Source organism: Castanea sativa, chromosome 10, assembly GCF_040712315.1.
Source record: "Castanea sativa cultivar Marrone di Chiusa Pesio chromosome 10, ASM4071231v1".
Taxonomy (NCBI): Eukaryota; Viridiplantae; Streptophyta; class Magnoliopsida; order Fagales; family Fagaceae; genus Castanea; species Castanea sativa.
Genome location: NC_134022.1, coordinates 23,868,173 through 23,888,516, shown reverse-complemented (window position 1 = coordinate 23,888,516; position 20,344 = coordinate 23,868,173). Strand labels below are relative to the sequence as shown.

Below are 20,344 nucleotides of genomic sequence, written 5' to 3'. Positions count from 1 at the left end.
ATCAAAACAGCCCCTAAACCAAAGCCTAATGCATCACATTTAGGCTGCGTTTGTTTAGACTGAAAACAGTTTCAGGAAATCATTTTACGCGTTTCCGTCTGTTTGGCAGCCACGGAAAATTCGGTCAACGGAAAATCGTTTCCAGTTTGACCGGAAAATCAGCCATTTCTAACGGAAAATCATTTCCACTTTGATTTTACCTTCAAACCATTTCCGGAAATCACACCTGAAGAGAGAGAGCTCAGCACACTCCTCACACAGTCCAAAACTCATCTGCAAGCTCACCTCAGCCAAACTCCGGCCAGCCCAGCCAAGCTCCGGCCAGCCCAAACGCCGCGCAATCTCGCCGTCCGAGCCGTGCCTCGCACCGCCGATCAAGCAAAGATCGATCCAACGCCGCACGATCAAGCAAAGATCGATCCCCACCGCGCGATCAAGCAGAGATCGAAGCCTCCACCGCGCGATCTCGCCTTTGTCGTCCACCGCGCGATCTCGCCTTCGCCGTCCATCGCGCGATCGAAGCCTCTGCCGCCGTCCATCGCGCGATCGGAGCCTCCGCCGCCGTCGATCGCGCGATCGAAGCCTCCGCCGCGCGACGATCGCGCGATCGAAGCCTCCGCCGCGCGACGATCGCGCGATCGAAGCCTCCGCCGCCGTCGATCGCGCGATCGAAGCCTCCGCCGCGCGATCGAATCCTTCGATCGCACGATCTCTCCTCTCTCTCTCTTCCTTCTTCTCTCCCAAAGTTGATGATTTTTTTTTTTTTTGGCTTTGATTGTTCTGTGTTTATCTGAGAAAAGATTTTTATATATTGATTGGAAACTAAGAAAATGTGAGAAAATGTGAGCAACAAATACAAAATGCATTTTCTATAATATTTTCAAGATGACAACCAAACACCTGAAAAAAAATTTCAAAGTATTTTTTCAAATGTTACCAAACACCTAAAAATATTTTCTTTTCCCGAAAATGTTTTCAGCTGAAATCATTTTACACCCGGAAACTATTTACTGCCGAAACAAACGCAGCCTTAATGGTGAAAGGAAGATTAAAATCAAGTAGAGCCAAGACAGGTGGCTGACTGACAGCAGCCTTAAGTTGTTGGAAGGCTTCCTTAGCACTGACAGACCAAATAAAAGCATTCTTTTTAAGTAAGGCAGTAAGGGGAGCAGCAATATAACCATAATTCTGTATAAATTTCCTATAATAGCCAGTCAAACCCAAAAATCCCTTCAATGCCTTAATAGAAGTAGGAGTTGGCCAAGCCATCATTGCTGCAATCTTCTTAGGATTAGCACTAACTCCCTAACCTGAGATGATGTGCCCAAGATATTTCACCTCTGTACAGCCAAAGACACACTTGCTTCTCTTAGCATATAATTGATGATGCAACAATAGCTTCAATACAGTCCTAAGATGAGAAACATGAAGTTCCATTGTAGGATTGAAAACCAAGATGTCATCAAAGAAGACCAGTATAAATCTCCTCAAATAAGGCCTGAAAACATCATTCATCAAGGACTGGAAAGTAGATGGGGCATTGGTCAAACCAAATGGCATGACTAAAAACTCATAGTGACCATCATGTGTCCTAAAAGCAGTCTTTGGAATATACTCTTCCTTCATACGAATCTGATGGTAACCAAATCTTAAATCAAGTTTAGAAAAAATGGTGGAACTAGCTAGCTCATCTAATAAGTCATCAACTGCTGGTATAGGGAACTTGTCCTTAATTGTAGCTTGGTTCAAAGCTCTATAGTTAATGCACATCCTCCAAAAGCCATCTACCTTCCTTACCAACAAAACTGGAGAAGAGAAAGGGTTTTGGCTAAGCCTAATAGAACCAGCAGCCAACAAATCAGTGACTATCTTCTCAATCTCAGTTTTTTGGAAATGGGGATATTTATAAGGCCTTTGACATATTGGGTCAGTCCCTTCCTTTAAGAGAATTTGGTGTTCATGACCTCTATAAGGAGGCAAACCAGATGGTGTATCAAACACTAAAGCAAACTCATTCAATAGTTTCTTAATCAGAGGATCACATAGTTGTTGAGGTGGAGTACTACCAGAACCCAGTGACACAATTTGGAGACAAAGACCCTTCTTGACAGGTCTTTTAAAGAAATGATCACTCTCTTGAAGAGTTAAATTAGTGGGGTACATGCCAAACAATGTAACAGATTTACCAAAATGCTGAAATTGCATAGACATAGTTAAGAATTCCCACTGAATCAGACCCAAAGTTCTAAGCCATTGGGTTCCAAGAACCAACTCACAATCACCTAGTGGTAAAACATTCAAATACACTACAAAATTGTAACCTTGCATGAAAACCATAACATCTAAACAAGCACCCTTGGTCATGATGGTATCACCATTAGCCACTTTAACCTCAAAGGAGACAGTAGGATCAATTGGAAGGTGTAACCTAGAGAGTATGGCAGCATCTAAAAAATTATGAGTGCTTCCAGTATCAATTAAAATGACAATCTAGTGACCATTATTTCTACCCTTAATTCTCATTGTACCTGGTGAGGAGCTTCTTAAGAGAGCATAAAGAGTAATTTCTGCTTCAGAAATTTTAGGTTCAGACTCATCAAGTCCAAAATGTAACAAGTGCATGTTAGAATCATGGGACAGGGGCACATCAAAGGCATCAAGCTCTACTAATTCTACATTAGAATTGGTCTCTTGAAATGGATAAAGCCCTTCTAATAGAAATAGTTTAGTAGACTTACAATGATGCCTAGGCTGAAACTTCTCATCACAATTAAAGCAAAGGCCTTTCTTCCTTCTCTCTTTCATTTGTGTAGGAGACAACCTCTGTAGTGGAAGCTTAAACTTTGAGTCCATCTTAACATCAGGTCTTGGTTCAAGAATTGAAGGCTTGGAGGACTCAAGTGAAGAAGACTTCTGAAACTTCCTACTGCTCATCAAGTACTCCTCCTGAATCTTTGCCAACCCAAAGGCTTCATTTAGATTCTTTGGATTAAGCATTTTCACAACCAATCTCACCTCATCTTTAAGACCACTAAGAAAACAACTCAACTTGTGGCTATCAGACAAGCCTTTAATTCTATTTGATAAAGCTTCAAACTGTCCCTTATAAACCACAACACTAGTAGTCTACCTCAATCGTGTAAGGGATTCCATGGGGTCTTCATGTGCTGAGTTTCCAAATCTTGTCAACAACGAATCCACAAAACCCTCCCAAGTGGCAAACATCCCTGTTTCATCACTATCCTGGAACCACACCAAAGCATCACCATCCATGTGGAAAGAAGCCATTAACAGCCTCTCTTTGAATGGGTCTAGTAGAAATTGAAGTACCGGTGGGCCTTGTATACCCAAGATGCTGGATCCTCCCCTCTGAATCGTGGGAAATTCAGTTTCATGCTCTTTGAGAGTGGTAATGCAACAGCTCGTGACATTGGGGAATTGGGGGATCGAGATAGGGATTTAGGAGGTATGGGTTGTTTTTGTCTCTTTTCTTCGGCCTCAATGAGTTTTTGCAGAGCAATACTGATGGTGTTCAACTGTTGTGTATGAGCATTTAATTGTAGGGAAATTTCTTGCAAAGAATGGGTATGGTGGTCAGTAGTAACTTTGAGATTAGAGATAGATTCATTGATGTAGGATGAAGAACGAGTTTCAGTCATGGTGTAGGAAAGAGGGCTCTGATACCAAATGTTAAGTGGATCTATCTCTAAAGAGTAAATGGAAGGAAAATGAGTAAATGGATGAAGAGGGAAAGAATTGATGGTTGGAAGTGTGGGTTGTTACTTCGAGGGTAATTGCCTCCAGAGAAAGATTAAGAAAGCTCAAAGAAGAGAAAGTTTGGTCAATTCCTTTCATGCCCTTTATTATTCAATCTTGTAGCTTATATACAACACCTGTTAGCCACACCTCACCTAACTGACTTAACAGCCTCACTAACTAACTAATTACTTTATTAACTAACTCCTACATTACTAATGCTACTAATATAATACATCATACAGTGATGATACAGTGAGTAAAGCTAGTTAGAATCTTAACACTTCTCTAGTGACTTATTCAACCACTGAGCCGATTAGATGACTCAATATGATCAATAAATGTATTGTTGTTCTACATCCATTTTTTCTTAGATTAAATTCAAAATTTTAAATAGTAAAACTTCTCCTAAAAATTATAACCCCACACACGATCAACAACTTTGGTATTCTTTTATTGTTTTCCATAAATGAGTCTTCGGTCTATTGTAGGTGAGTGTCATAGGGTAATTTCCCCCCCCCCCCCCCCTTTTTGGTTTATTTAGAGAAGTCTTCTTTCGGTAAAAGTTTGCTTGAGTAATTTTGGTGGTCCTATTTCTTTCTCTTCCCCCTTTAAGTGCATGCCACTGCATAACTGTATTGCATATTTGCATCTTTATAAGAAAAAATAGACTATATTTCGAATTTTGCATTGTTAAAATTTCTATATCTAATTTCATGATTTAGGTTTGTATTTTATTGAAAAATAAATAACTAAATTGTGAGAATCATAAATAAATAAGGGAAAGATTTTGCGGTATACTTGTATGCTGCAGTTGCCACATAATGTCTAAGGGTCTCATGTGCATTGCACATGACTCTTGGACACATGTTGCTTTCTTTTTGCTTTTCCAATAAATAATTGTCGACGTTATTTAAGGGCACCCTAATTTTAGGGTTAATTAATATAAGTGTTGATTTATTTTGAATTATATGTACTCAGCTGATTTTTGGACCAAGCTTTGCCCTTGAAATTGGATTGCTTATGTGTTTCATATTTGACAACAATTTTAGTTGAAATTTAAGTCACAATAGGTTTGGAATAGATTGGATTATGCATTCCCAAGTAATGTATTAGCCCATAGATATCCGGTTTCGTTTAATAGGTCCCCTCTCTCTTTGTTCAATTGGTTTTTGTATTATTTTAATTCTTTAATTTGATTGTATTTCTTTTTGCTATTATTTATAATTTATTTTTGAATAATTAACTTTGTCTTTATTTCTAATTGTCTCTTTACCTCCTTTTATCAAGTATTGATTTGATTATCATTCTGTTTTAACTAATTGTAGCATTGAAAAAAGTGAATAAATTTAGTTGAAATTTAAGTCACAATAGGTTTGGAATAGATTGGATTATGCATTCCCAAGTAATGTATTAGCCCATAGATATCCGGTTTCGTTTAATAGGTCCCCTCTCTCTTTGTTCAATTGGTTTTTGTATTATTTTAATTCTTTAATTTGATTGTATTTCTCTTTGCTATTATTTATAATTTATTTTTGAATAATTAACTTTGTCTTTATTTCTAATTGTCTCTTTACCTCCTTTTATCAAGTATTGATTTGATTATCATTCTGTTTTAACTAATTGTAGCATTGAAAAAAGTGAATATATATATATATATATATATATTTATTTATTTAACATTTGCTAACTATTTCGTGCATTGCATGGGTTAGTGACTAGTATTCTATATAATAAAAACTATGTATTATAGATTAAGGTATCATCAAAAGGATTCCTTATTTCTCTAATTTTTTTTTTCTCATTTTGTCATGTGATGCACTTTAAGTACATTAATTAAATAATTAACATAGTTGCTCAATTTCTCTCCCATCTCCCCACATTTCTCTCTCCTTTCCCCGCCCTTCACTGCAAAATGCAAATGCAAAACTCACAATTCGCAAACCAAAGACATAAAATCCAGAGAGAGAGAAAGAGAGAGATTACTGAAGGAATAAAAGAATATAAAAATATGTTGCCTAAGCTTAAGATTTATACAGTCTGGATAAACATTATAACTAAAATACATTTGGGCTAATGGGTTGCTAATCCACTGTGGGTAATTTTTGTGTGCTAGTTAGGCATATCTTAGCTGGTTGCTCTTGGATATAGTGTATGAATATTATATATGTTCTGTTGAGGCTATTTGACATTTAATGGTTACTTAATTAATGGGTAATATAAGGAAAGACAAAAATAAAATGATAAAATTTAGTTGCAAAGTTGGTTGTAGTTTAAGGTTAAAAATTTACTCTATAAAATAAACATTACTACATATTTTAAAAATTTAACCGTACCACCGCACACCTTTGGTGCGATGGTCACTCCACAAGTATAAGTGCTTGTAGGGTGTGGGGGGCAAGGGCCAGGGTTCAAGTCTCTAGGAGGGAGTTTCACACACATATACACTTAGTTAGGCTAGAGTAGAATTCTATCTTGTATAAAAAAAAAATCTAACCATTAAAATGTGTGTTCTTTACACTTTTAATATACATGTCAAATTTTGTGTTAATCGGATATTATTATAACCTTGTATTTTATGGATATTCTTAAATTATAAAAACTTGCAATTTAAACAATTTATTGACGATACAATTATTGATTTTTAATTTTCTAAAAATTTTACAAGCTTGAAGTATATAAGAAGAAAATATAATCCAATAGTAGATTTGTCAAAATTCACCTCTAATAAAAAGATATTAAATAAGACGGCTACAAGCCTACAACTAGTTTTGTAATTAAATTTTGTTCAAAATAAAAAGCTATTCACTATTTTATTTTATTTTATAATTTGATATAGTTACAATGGAAATACTAAGAGTGTCTATTAGTTGAGTTATAAATCTCTTCGTAAAACACTATCAAACATTAATGCTAGGTATTGAAATCCAAAATTTGAAACATTATGTTCCAAAATTACAATTACTCCAAACTTTTTTGAGGAAGCTTACAATTACTCCAAACTTAGATAATATAATTTAAATTTTTGTCTAAAATTTAATATTGGCCAGGCCAATAATCCACATAATAGATATTGAACAGTGCTCGCGTGTGACTAGACATACTTGAATGAAAATATATCTTCCATAATAATAAGTGTTGAAAAAGCATATTAATTTATTGAAAACCAATTGATTGAAGTTCAAAATTTTCAACATGTAATCATAAAACGTTGTAACGAAAGAAAATTGAGCTGAATCTTTTGGCTGTCCCTTTACATTACTACATCAAATTAGCTAAATACCCTCCAAACGGAATATTTTATAGGACTATATTTTTGCTCAAGATAAAACAATCACTTTACTCAGTATCCACAGCACCAAAGAGAACTCAAATGCGAAGAGTGTGTGAAGCAATCCCCGATCAAGCGCAAACCCATACAGTGTGACCCCCCCATGGTTGTGTTGCAAGTATGTTACTGCACGTAAAGCAAAATCATAAGCACACTATATTAAACAACAGGGAATATATTAACTCTTTGACAAACAAATACTAGTAATAAAGGATTAAAAGGTAAGTAGGAAAACATTGCCATACTTAAAAAGACAGTCCAAACTTGTATGGTATTGGCATCATTGTATATATATATAAGCTTACCTAAAGCTTGTCTGGTTTGGAATAAGTAAGGTTCTTGTGGAGATATTGTTAGGAAAATGTCTGAGGACTCAGAATCAGTGTCGTGTGTAGATACTGGGGTATCATCAACCTCTGGCGTATGACGTTGGGGTGATCCAGAAGATGAACAAGTCACAATCATGTGCCATCGAGTTGCAACCGATACAATTCCTTGAGCTCTATGTGTGATTCTTGCAGCTCCAAATAGGCATAACAAGAATCCACTAAGTTGAATGGCTGAGCAAACCTGCATATAATTGTCCAAAATTTTGAAGTATAGGCTTCATGTAAATTAATGATTAAAGAAACTGCATTGAAAAGGTATTATAATTTCTTACTTAACAAAAAAAAAAAAGGTTAGATTCAAATTACGTTTAATATTACTTTTATTAATGGTACATTACTGGATAACTTTTTATTGATACATTTTTGTTAGTCCCCTTTCTATGTACCCTTGAGTATATACACAAAGTATTACGATGATTAGAGAATGCTAGTAATTATCTCATCTATAAAATATTTAATTTTAGGATTATATAGAAACATAAATTTATAAACTAAATAGTAAAATAAAGCTACATAGAATTTAGCTGTGTGTGTTAAGAATCTAGAAAACATGTAATCTAACTATAAAATTTTTAATAAAAAATTGTTAAAATGATCCTTACTCTATATGTATTAAGGTAAGAATACTTACCACAAGGTCGCCAGAATTAAAGAAAGTCTTCTGAGAGTCTGATTTCAAAGCCAGCAACAAGGCTCCCAGTTGACTCACAGTGATGGTAACCATACATGCTATTATGAAAAACCTATACCTATGGCTGGTCAACCACAACTGCTCTCTAATCCTACCATGCTCCTTAAATATTGCACTACAGTCAGAGTCACAACCCTCCAACATCTTACGAAGCCTCTCAAACCTCAGTATTTGAAGCTCACAAGTGAGCCGAAACAAAACACAAACCAACAAGAACACCCCAGTCCTATAAACCCACGAGGCCAAAACAAGAACAAACACAATGGCATTCAGTGCCACGCCGCTACTGACATACGGTAAGGATATTTTGATGGTGGTGAAGAATACGATTTTGTGAGCAACTTCCACGAAAAACGATGGTAGTAGTATGAATGCTAAGAACCGGAACGCCTTGTCAAGTACACGTGTGTATCCTCGCTGTACGTACGAAGAATCATCCTTTAAGCCCTCAAGGAATAGAAGCTGTTGGAGGCCGTACCTGTTGTTATATACAATTAACTGATCAAATCTCTAACATATTAACTTTTTCATTAAGTTTACACAACATTTTTCATAATGATTGATTACAATTGATCATATATAATAAATGGTGTCAGTTTTTACAACTACTAATATGATTCGTTGGGAACGCTAGGCAATAAATATGACAACTACTAATAGATCCAGATGAAAATAATGTTGTTTTAATTAATAAAAAAAAAACTCAACAATTGTGAAAAATATTGTGTCATTGGCAATATTCTAAGTTTTTAGATAGAATAGATAGCTATTATAATTAAACAGTACCTACTGAAGAACCGGGCAAGAGTGAAGAAAGCAATGATGGCTGAGCCAGACTCAGGAAATTGGACAAGCTTGTTGAAAGAGATGGGGTCGTCAATTTCAGCAGAGGCAGGGACTCGAGCAGAGAAGCATGTTATAAGGGGGACGAGGATGGTGAAGAATATGAATATGAAGTAGGAGATGAATTTTCCAAAGCAAGAAGAGTGGTCGAGTGCACACCACATCAGGCTTATGCGGAATCTGCGTAACTGGTTGAAGGTTAAAGGCTTTGATGCGGCATTGGAGGGCTGAATGAGTAAAGGGACTGTGGTGTTGGACTGGTTTGGTTCATCAGCGTGGCAGCCGGAGGTGAAGTTGATGTCTATGTGGGTGTCAGGGGAGGTGGTGGTGGTGGAGTTCATGGCTAATATGGCTTTATGTTTATGGGGTTAGAGGTGGGGAGTCTGTGACTCTAGGAAGCTTTTCTAAAACAATAATTTTGAGTGTGTGAGTGTCATGAGTGTGACGCAGTGATTTTATATGGCTGGGAAAAAAGCCAAATAGTTGGAAAAGTGAGAAAGCATTGCTTGGAAAATGGGATTTGAAAAATATGCTTTTGTAGACTTGTAGTGTTTGAATGGTTGGTGTGTTGGTAAAATACTAACAATTACAATTACTTTTTTTTTTTAATTGTAATGTTGAGGATCTAAAAAAGAAAAGAAAGGAAAAAAAAATGATGTTGAGAATATTACAAAGTTTATTACATAGGTCTTATAAATTGATGGTCATTAATTTTACATTAGTTTTTATATAGATCTTTTTTTTTTTTCTACCATTTAATTATAATTATAACCAATTACTTCATATCTTGTGAAATCGAGTGTGCGATTAAATGTGACGGTAATATTGTTGTTAAGCCAAATGTAACTAGGGCAAAAGATTGATGTTTTTCTTACAAACACGAAATGATTTAATGTCATGAGGAAAAAGATTAGAGTACTGCAGCCCATTATATGCCCTTTATTTTCATTATTTTATAATATACACCATTTAAAGGTTGTTGAGCATCTAAAAGAAGAAATCCTTCAAAGATTTTCAATCGTTAGATTTGTGTTCTGGGAAACTTGTACGATTGAAGCCACTAAAAGCAACCTGTGATTCTCAAAGCTTACTTTTAGCATAAACTATTAGTCGACCAACAAATTTTAGATCCCTTCTATAGAAGTATCTAATTTAATTAAATTGTTTTTAACTGTGTCCACTGATGTTGCGATGACTATTTCATAAAATTTTCTCTTCACAAACCAGACATTTATGTAATGAATGAAAGCATTTTAATTAACTAAAACAACTAAAATTTTAGTCCTAAAACCTTTTTATGTCGGTTATGAATTCACAACAAATTAATTAAGATTGACTACATATATTAAGAGACGTCCCTACATGTATTTATAATAGATCTATTCATAATAGTAACTAAATTTTACTCTGACCATCAATTTACTGTAATCCTCATCTTTTTGAGTTTGGGATTGATTAGGAACAAAATATATGATACTAAACAGAAATATAGACAAAGTTGCCTCATTCAATTAACTTATTAAAAGAAAGTCTACAAAAAAAAAAAAAAAAATCATGGATTATGTGAGGACATTAAACTGGCTTATCCGCTTTGGAGAGCCAGTCCCTCACGGTTTAATCCCAAGCGGCGTGGAGACGATACCGATACTAGGAGCAAGGGCGGACCTTGGAACTCGAACTAGCAGAGCGGGCGTCCCACATCGACAAGGAATCCCTCCCACATGTGGTTTATAAGCGTCTGGCGCGACCACATGTGTACCACACGCTTATAAACCACATGTGGGAGGGATTCCTTGTCGATGTGGGACGCCCGCTCTGCTAGTTCGAGTTCCAAGGTCCGCCCTTGCTCCTAGTATCGGTATCGTCTCCACGCCGCTTGGGATTAAACCGTGAGGGACTGGCTCCCCAAAGCGGATAAGCCAGTTTAATGTCCTCACAGATTATATTATTTTATTTGTGGCAAATGTGTATTATTTATTTATTTATCTTTGTCAAGTTATCTTTTGAACACTTCGTCCGCCCTAATTTTACTTTTGATAACTTCTCAACTGGTAACTATAGAAATGAATAATAACACGAATTTCAGGTGCCGAAAGCATAAAAGAAAAAGCAAGAAGAGCCTTTGCTTTGTCTCGTGAGTTTGACCTCTAGTAGTTAGATGAGGTTTGAAGGAAGTGAAGAATAAAGGCTTCCCTGAAGCTCTTTTAGTTAGTTGCCTTTCTATTAGCCAATAGCCACCCTATTATCATCATATTCGTTTCTTAAACTCAAAATTTAAACAAACACTTAATTTTTACTAATTGTTAATGTTATTTTTTATTCATATTCTTTATATTTTAGAATTTTTATTTTGACTCTTTATGTTTGATTCCGTTTTCTTATTAAGTATGTCGTCCATTTCTGTTAATAATTTGGTAACACTTGACATTAAATGAGTATCGTGTTTAAATAAATATCACTTATCTAGTACTCTACTTACCAGTCAAAATACTAACAAAAATGATAAAGCTAAAATGAAAATTTTAAAATATTAAATTTCAAAATTAAAATAATCCTAAACTTTAAGGGCTAATGTATTTTAATTAATAATTTAATTTCTATGCTCTCGTACTCCAATCCCTTGTTATCTTCTACCTCTGGATTAGAAGTCCAATCAGCGAGGAATTCCTGGCCCTAAGTCCATGTGAATTTGGTCAATGAAGGATTGGGCCTAATTTCCCAGCCCATCTATCCCATCCACATAACCCATGGACAAAACTAAGCAGGTTTTTTGTTTTGTTGTTGTATTTGCATTTTTGTCCGGCTGAGGCATCAATAAACATCAAAAATCAAAGTTTGTTTGTTTTTTTTTAATAAAAAATTTATATAGGAGTATATCTTTTTAGGCCAGGTATCATCAACATTGACCATTGACAAAGAAAAACCGGCAAACTTACCAGCACAAGAAGCTATATAATAATTAATAAACATTTTTTTTTTTTTTTGAAGGGAATGCATCCAATAATTCTCTAAATGCCGGCCATAAACAGCTCATTCCTGGTAGCTGGGACTTTGTCAATTTCACCATTTGTACCCTTTACATTCCCTCCCATCTTTATCTTCATCTTCATCTTCATTATTCCCATCGCCTGTGTTGCTTTGAGAGCCAACTTCAACATTCCTCATCATCATGGCTAGCAACAAAGTACTAGTACAACAATGGCTTTTCATGTTGTTCATCATGTTAGTACACGTTGTGGCAACGTACGGTGCTAGGGACAACGCTATTCAGGCTAGCCTCCTCAAGTTCAGGTCCTCTTTGTCTAATGCCGCCGCGCTCAGCAACTGGAAGCCCTCCATCAGTTTGTGCAATGGTAACAAAAGTGTCTGGGCTGGCGTGCTTTGCCGCAATGGTGACTTCTATGGGTTGCGCCTAGAGAACATGTCTCTTTCGGGCATGATTGACACAGACGCATTGGCTGAGATACCAATTTTGCGTAGTTTAAGTTTCATGAATAATAGCTTCAAAGGTCCAATGCCTGCTGTGAATAAACTTAATTCAACAAGGGTATTGTATTTGTCTTTAAACGGCTTCTCAGGTGATATTCCGGATGATGCTTTTCATGGAATGAAGAGTTTGTGGAAAGTTTATTTGGAAAGAAATGAATTTACGGGTAAAATCCCCGAGTCCCTTGTTACATTGCCTTCGCTTTGGGAGTTGAGCCTTGTGGGTAACCAATTTGAAGGAAACATACCAGATTTTCAACAAAGTCAATGGAGAAAATTCAATCTATCTTACAACAACTTTGCGGGTCCGATTCCCGGAAAACTAAGCAATTTGGTGAACTCAAGCTCATTTTTGGGTAAGTTGTTTCGGTCACATTATGTATTTTCATTTCATTTTTTTGATATTCACTTACACATTCTTAATCATAGATTTCCAAAATAACATTAAGTGGTTCAACTTCTAACTCTCAAAATCATTACTTTCACATCCTCTATTAAAAAGCAGATAGAAAGAATTCTTTTCTTCTCTTGATATGGGGATACTTTTGTGGAGTTGATGATATTTGCCAATAATAATTTCTTTGTTCAAGCATGGACTAGCTAGTTTCCAACTGAACATTCAAATTTTACCGTTGACATATATTTGCTTCCCTTCCCCATTAAATATTTTTCCATTTCATTTGTTCATAGGCATGGTACTATAAGGCTAGGTACATATATTGAAAGACATACAAAGTTGACATTCCCTTTCAACTTGTTCCTTCGTAAATCACAACATTCATCTTCCCATGTTATTATAATTTATTTGATAATGCAAAGTAGCTTATCACGTTAGCCCACATAGACCTTTTTAATTCCCCCCATGTTTATTTTTTCTTTGTTATTACTATTTTTTTTTTAAATTTTTATAGGCGATTACTTTTTGTCCGATTTGTTCCAATTATATACAAAAACTCACAATCACCAAATGATAGCAATTTTTGTTTTTTTGTTTTGTTGTTGTCATTTCAATAATTACAGTCCACCAATAGGCTAGAGTCACACCCCTCAAGACAATATTTCATAACTCAAGTATAAGTGCTTGTGAGGTATGGGGAGTTAGGACCGGGGTTCAAGTCTCCAAGAGAGAATTTCATACACATATACACTTAGATTAGGTTAGGTTAGAATAAAAATTCTATCTTTTATAAAAAAAAAAAAAATCAAAAGTCTCAAATAATTTAGAATAAAGTTTAAAATTTATTTTGGTTATTTTGATTATATATCATAATTTCATTGTAAAATTATGCTTTTATCATGTGGCTCATTAATATTTTTTTGATACAAGATAAAATTTATACTCTAACTTAATCTAAGTGTATATGTGTGTGACGCTCCTTTCTGGAGACTTGAACCCCGACCCTTATCCCTCACACCTCACACCCTATAAGCACTTATACTTATGGAGTGACCATCGCACCAAGGGTATGCGGTGGTGGCTCATTAATTATTAAGATAGTTTAGTTTACCCAAAATTTTATTAAAATTTCATGTAATTCACTAATCATTAAGGTAGTGAAAAGATATTAATAATGGTGGATACTACTAAATAAATTGGAAAGATTAAGTCCAACAAAGTAATAATAATAATAATAATAACAACAACAACATTAGCATGTATTTTCTGGATTTATTAGCGGAATCGAAACTTGAAGAAAAATGGAAGATTAAACAAATCAAGGGATTTGAACCCAACAAATTAAGGGATGTATCTATAGAATCTATTTAATTATATTAAACTTACAGAATGTCGATCGACATTCCTGTCACCATATCTGGTTCCTGAATCCCAAACAGAATTAATACTTGTAAAGTGGTTTGCACGTTGATATCAATACCATCAGCAGTATTGATTGCAAAAGTCAAACCATCAATGGTCAATAGTCACTTGTTGTATGAGCCATACCCAAGATGACCAGCAAAAATTTCTCTTCATTATTAAAAAGTTCTTTCGAAGTTTTATCCTAAACAAGCAGCTATATATCTACATATACATTCACTGAAGACTAGTGAAGAGTAGCCCATAACTTTTCTTTCTTTATTAATGAATCGAGCAAAAATTAGGTAGCCGTGTACGTAGCTGTATTGAATATAATTGTTCTTAGAAAGACGTAATTAACTGTTTGAATTTAAATAGAGAATCTTATGTACTACACATACCCTAAGTAATAAACCCCTCCCTCCAATTTCAGTTTCAGATGGAGAGTTTTAAGTTATTTAATTTAAAGCCAATGCTGCAGAAAAATTTAAATTACTAAACCTTTTCTAAGAATTTTCTTGGTGTAAATTTTGGACAACTTATAAATAGTGTTTGATTGAGCAGGCGATATAGGTCTATGTGGAAAGCCTCTAGACCCATGCAAACCCCCAACCCCAACCCCAAAGCCGAAGAGACACTACCTCCTAATCATTGGGATCTTAGTTATTGTTACTGCCGCATTAGCTCTCTTCGGTGCAATTTTATACGTACATGGCCGCCGAGCCAAAACATCCCAATATGAAATGGCTCGTGATCATGAGGAAAAAGCCCACAAGAATTTTGGTTATGATGTGAGCCTGAAGGAGTCCCAATCAGCTGAGTCACCTGCTGGGTACAGAAAAGGTGAGCATGGAAAGTTGTTCTTTGTGAGAAATGATAGGGAGAGGTTTGATTTACAAGACCTACTTAGAGCCCCAGCTGAAGAATTGGGGAGTGGCAGCTTTGGGTCATCTTATAAGGCTGTCCTTTTAAGTGGGCCTACTATGGTCGTGAAGCGGTTTAAGCAAATGAACAATGGTGGGAAAGATGAGTTTCATGATCATATGAGAAAGCTAGGAAGGTTGTCACACCCTAACTTGCTTCCTCTTATGGCCTCTTATTATACCAAAGAAGAAAAGCTTTTGATCACTGACTTCGTCGAAAATGGCAGCCTCGCCAGTCATCTCCATGGTATGCTCTCTGAGCCTCTTTTGATTTGGTATATTGTATTTTATTTTTTCTTTTCTGTTTATTATTTAGTAGACAAGATTGAAGTCTAAGATTTATCTATTCAACATATATTCAACATATTAGGGAAAAGCCTCCATTGTGTTGGATGTCACACAATGTGAATACGCTATCAATTTTGAGTTGTATCTTGTTTGGTGTATTGGAGCATTAAATTTAAGTCAAACCTCACATTTTATTCCGAACTTTGTCACATCAATGCATTTCGTATTTTAAAATTTTCACAAAAACTCTTACAAAGTTTGAGCCTTTACTTTCTCAAAAAAAAAAAAAAAGAAAAAAGTTTGAGACATTGAGGTGTCTTGCCACCTCACATAAATGGATCCACAACTCAAATTGTGAGTCCCATGTGTAGTAGGTGTGTATTAGGTGGTAAGACAACTAGACTTTTGTGATTTATTTTTCTCGAAATTCTTTGAGCCTGAAAACTTAAAGATGGACAAAAGAGAAAAACAAAAACAAACAAACAATCATAAGATGCAAAAATAGCTTACAGTCTTTAAGTCCACGATCCAATATGTTAGCAAAAAAAAAACAAAAAAAGTCTATGATCCACTATTTTCCTGTACCCATCAATTTGATTGAGATTGAAGAAGTGTTCAATCTTGCAATTGAGCTCTTAAGGAGGACTCTAAAAACACGTTTGGCTTACCATGAAAACGAAAAGTAGTTTTGAAAACTAAGTCGAGGAAATATAAAGTCCATTTGTTTTTCTGAGAACAAGAGAAACAAAAACTTAAAGCACATATCATGCATGGCATTACAGTATAAGCAAAGCTCTAATATCATGCATGGCTTTACTATGTGTTTTTTTCAGGTAGACGTGCTCCAGGGCAGTCAGGTCTAGATTGGCCAACTCGCTTAAAGATCATCAAAGGAGTAGCTCGAGGTTTAGCTTGCATTCACAAAGAGTTCCCTACCTTATCACTACCACACGGTCACCTAAAATCCTCCAATGTTCTTCTAGACCACAATTTCAGGCCTATCTTGTCAGACTTTTTTCTTGTCCCACTCATCAACAAAGACCATGCTCATCAATACATGGCAGCATACAAGTCCCCAGAGTTCACACAAACTGACCGTACTTCCAAAAAGACTGATGTGTGGTGCTTGGGGATACTCATTCTTGAACTCTTAACTGGGAAATTCCCTGCAAACTATCTGAAACATGGTAAGGGAGCTAATGTGGATTTGGCAACTTGGGTTAACTCAGTTGTGAGAGAAGAGTGGACAGGTGAGGTGTTTGATATGGACATGAAAGGAACAAAAGACAGTGAGGAAGAAATGCTAAAGCTTTTGAAGATTGGAATGTGTTGCTGTGAGTGGAATGTGGAGAGGAGGTGGGATTTGAAGGAGGCAGTGGAGAAGATTGAAGAGTTGAGTGAGAGGGATGTGAATGAAGAAGGCTCTTATTCTTCTAATGGTAGTGAAGGAGATATGTATTCTTCTAGGGCATTGACTGAGGAAGACTTCTCTTTTCTTGGTTAAGTTGTCTAATTTGATCATGAGTTATAAGGTGAGTGTTGAGGCTTGGAGAATCTGCATGTGCATTGGATTTTTAAAAAGTTGGGTAGGGTGGGTGGTGGATTCTATAGGTAGCAAGAAACTAAGAAAGTCTTGGCTCTACGATCATTTCTATTTTTTACTAGTATTACTGTGTATCTCGTTCATTTTCATTTTTTGTTCCTTACCTTGGTGGCAATAATAATGTAATGAGCTCTATCTTCTGGTTATTTGTAAACAGTGCTTATATGGATAAGGCTTTTGTCACAAAAACTTGATATGGACGATTATAATAAGTGGTAGACAATCTTTTTCACATGAACTCATTACTTATTTTTTACCAATCACATATAGTTGATTATTTCAACAAATTGTGACAAAAATTATGTTTTTAAAACTTCTCATTTGTAAATTTGCTCTTTGAAAAATTTCATCAAAGAGAAATAAATATAAAGGCAAGCGATCAGTATTATATAGTTACTAAATAATAAGATTGGATGTTATGACATGGTTTGTGTGCAAGAGAAAGGATAATGCATTCGGTTTGTTTATTGGAAACACAATATTTTGTTTTTGGAATATTTTAGTTTATAACAGATCGATTCAAAACCAAATAAAAAAAATTATGATAACCATCATCTATAATAAATAAGTTTTTTTTTTTTTGTGGTATTAATAGGTTTTGTTTCTAGGTTCATTCTATTTTTTTGTTAATTCAATAAAACTTTTATGTACACCTAAACTAATTTTAAAGAATAAAATTAAATAAGAAAACTTAAACAAAATTACAAGTTCACTATTTCCTTTAATTGGCAGCTGTAAAATAGCAATTGTTTTCAAGTCTCAATATATTTCTAGATATAAGAGAAAATAAGAGAAAGCAAGAAAGAGAGAATATCAGAAGGACAAGCTTGTGTCCTATTAGGTTATCCACCTGCCACTAAGGGCTACAAGCTCTTGAATCTTGCTTCTAGACAAGTGTTTCTATCTAGGGATATAGTGTTTTATGAACATGTTTTTCCTTTTTAATCTCTTGATTCTGTCTACTCCACTCCTTTCAGTGTTCCTGCTTCTTTTCCTTCTATAGTTGATTCTACTTCCATTATTACTAGTCTGCCTACGGATTCATCTTCTTCACCTGTGTACCATGATTCATATTTTCATGATCAACATTGTGCTCTTGATATTGATTTTGATTCTGATGTTAAAGATGATGTCACTGCTTTTCCTATTCCAGTCAATCCAGCACAGGATACTATACCTATTTCTACACCTCCTATTGAGTCTAGACCATTTGTTCCTCCCTCAGTTGATTCTCCAGCTTCTTCAGGCCCTCCTTATCATCTGAGTCACCTTCTACTTCTCCATCTCAGCTTTCCATTCCTTCTCAAATCCTTAGAAGATCCACTAGGGTGTCTAACAAACCCTCTTACTTACTATCTTATCATTGCAGCCAAGTGAGTACTTCCTTCATCAATCCAGTCATTCCAAAGAAAGGCACATCTCATCCTATTCAAAACTTCCTCTCTTATTCTCATTTGTTTGCATCCTATAATCACTTTTGCAATTCAATCTCTTCCATTGTGGTACCTAGTACTTATGCCCAAGCTGTTAAAGATCCAAAGTGGAGAGAGTCCATGGCAGCTAAGATTGCTGCACTTGAGGCTAACTAGACTTGGTCCCTCACTTCTTTACCTCCTCACAAATAGCCTATAGGTTGTAAGTGGGTCTACAAAGTAAAATATAAGGCAGATGGTAGTATTGAGAGATACAAAGCAACGTTGGTTGCAAAAGATTATACATAAAGGGAGGGGCTGGACTATACAGAAACATTCTCTCCAGTTGCCAAAATGGCTTCTATTAAAACTTTACTTGCAGTAGCTGCTATGAAAGGGTGGCATTTATCTCAACTTGATGTCAACAATGCATTTTTGCATGGTGATCTTGATGAAGAAGTTTACATGGCCTTGCCCTTAGGCTTTCATAGCAAGGGGGAGGTTGTTTGTAAGCTCAATAAATCTTTGTATGGCCTTAAGCAGGCATCTAAGGCAATGGTTTTCCAAGTTTTCTCATGCATTGATCCAACTAGGCTTCCAATAGTCTAAAGCTGGTTACTCCTTGTTCACAAGAAGCAGTCCTGGTTCTTTTGTTGCCTTGTTGGTGTTTGTGGATGATGTCCTCATTGCCTGTGATAGTGCTTGATGATGCACACAAATCGTTAGTGAGTTGATCATTAACACACGTGCCAATGGATGTACTTGAAGAACAAAAGTGAAGAACCAATCAAAAGGCACCGATGGGGTACTGGCCAAAGACCCTCGAAGGTTAAGTCAGTAATAGAAGGCTCTCCAAGAACTCAAGAGTACAAGATCTAAGGAGGATTCACATACCTCAAGAAGGGTAAGGTTTGTGGTTTATATAATGGTAGAGAGTTGACCCGAATCCCTTGATATGGGAGAATTTCCTTGTAGAGAGAAGGGTCCTAAGATACTCGGGATCACCTTTCTGTCTATAAGAGATTTGATTGCATGGTAGGGCCTTTGGTTGTGATGTGTAAGTAATTTCCATGCATGGATGCGTGAGTGGGCCCCACGTAAGCCCTATGGAAACCCTAGGGGGACGGGTTGTCAGGATTGAGGATTGCTTGATTCGTCGGCCCACGGGTTGGTCATCCCTTTTGGGGTTGGTCATCCCTTTTTGGGGTCCATCATTTCTTTTAGGATCGATCATCCCTTTTTAGGGTCGGTCATTCCTTTTTGGAGTTGGTCATCCCTTTTAGGGTTGATCATCCTTTTTGGGGTAGGTCATTCCTTTCGGGGGTCGGTCATCCCTTTTGGGGTTGGTCATCCCTTTCGAGGTCGGTCATCCATTTTTGGGGTCGGTCATCCCTTTTGGAATTGATCATCCCTTTTGGGGTTAGTCATCCCTTTTGGGGGTCGGTCATCCCTTTTGGGGTTGGTCATTCCTCCTTTTTGAGGTCAATCATTTCTTTTGGCGTTGGTCATTCCTTTTGGGGCCGGTCGTCCCTTTTGGGATCGGTCATCCCTTTTGGGGCTGGTCATTCATTTTGGGATTGATCATCCCTTTTGGGGGTTGATCATCCCTTTTAGGATGGATCATCCCTTTTGGGGTTGGTCATCCTTTTTGGGCACCCCCATATCAATCAGTCAAAAATTATCCTTATCAGCTGCCCCTTACTCCATGAGTTGTCGGGGTGGCCGACGGGTCGCGAAGTTGTCAAAAATTGGTATGCTGTTGCAAGCAAACAAAAATAAAACCTATACTCCTAAAAATATATGTAGTAGTGCGAGTAAGGATCG

At 36.2% G+C, this 20,344-nt stretch overlaps 2 protein-coding genes across 2 annotated transcripts; one reads left to right on the top strand and one right to left on the bottom strand.

The window, feature by feature from the left end:
* Positions 1-6,890: 6,890 nt before the first annotated feature.
* LOC142614091 (uncharacterized) lies at positions 6,891-9,438 on the bottom strand. Its single transcript, XM_075786634.1, has 4 exons — positions 8,954-9,438; positions 8,108-8,645; positions 7,393-7,657; positions 6,891-7,213 (listed from the first exon to the last, which is right to left on the bottom strand). The coding sequence occupies exons 1-4, from the start codon at positions 9,349-9,351 to the stop codon at positions 7,077-7,079; spliced, it is 1,338 nt and encodes a 445-aa protein (XP_075642749.1). The 5' UTR covers positions 9,352-9,438; the 3' UTR covers positions 6,891-7,076.
* Positions 9,439-12,165: 2,727 nt separating this feature from the next.
* On the top strand, positions 12,166-17,297 carry LOC142611566 (putative LRR receptor-like serine/threonine-protein kinase At4g31250). The gene is made up of 3 exons (XM_075783631.1): positions 12,166-12,852; positions 14,859-15,464; positions 16,339-17,297. Exons 1-3 carry the CDS (start codon positions 12,180-12,182, stop codon positions 17,007-17,009), a joined length of 1,950 nt encoding a protein of 649 aa, XP_075639746.1. The 5' UTR covers positions 12,166-12,179; the 3' UTR covers positions 17,010-17,297.
* Positions 17,298-20,344: the final 3,047 nt, after the last annotated feature.

Coding starts and splice junctions, on each gene's coding strand:
- LOC142611566 (XM_075783631.1), top strand. CDS start 12,180: ATGGCTAGCAACAAAGTACTAGTACAACAATGGCTTTTCATGTTGTTC. Junction 12,853..14,858: donor GAACTCAAGCTCATTTTTGG/GTAAGTTGTTTC, acceptor TTGATTGAGCAG/GCGATATAGGTCTATGTGGA. Junction 15,465..16,338: donor CCTCGCCAGTCATCTCCATG/GTATGCTCTCTG, acceptor TGTTTTTTTCAG/GTAGACGTGCTCCAGGGCAG.
- LOC142614091 (XM_075786634.1), bottom strand. CDS start 9,351: ATGAACTCCACCACCACCACCTCCCCTGACACCCACATAGACATCAAC. Junction 8,646..8,953: donor CTTGCCCGGTTCTTCAGTAG/GTACTGTTTAAT, acceptor ATATAACAACAG/GTACGGCCTCCAACAGCTTC. Junction 7,214..7,392: donor CCAAACCAGACAAGCTTTAG/GTAAGCTTATAT, acceptor CTTTACGTGCAG/TAACATACTTGCAACACAAC.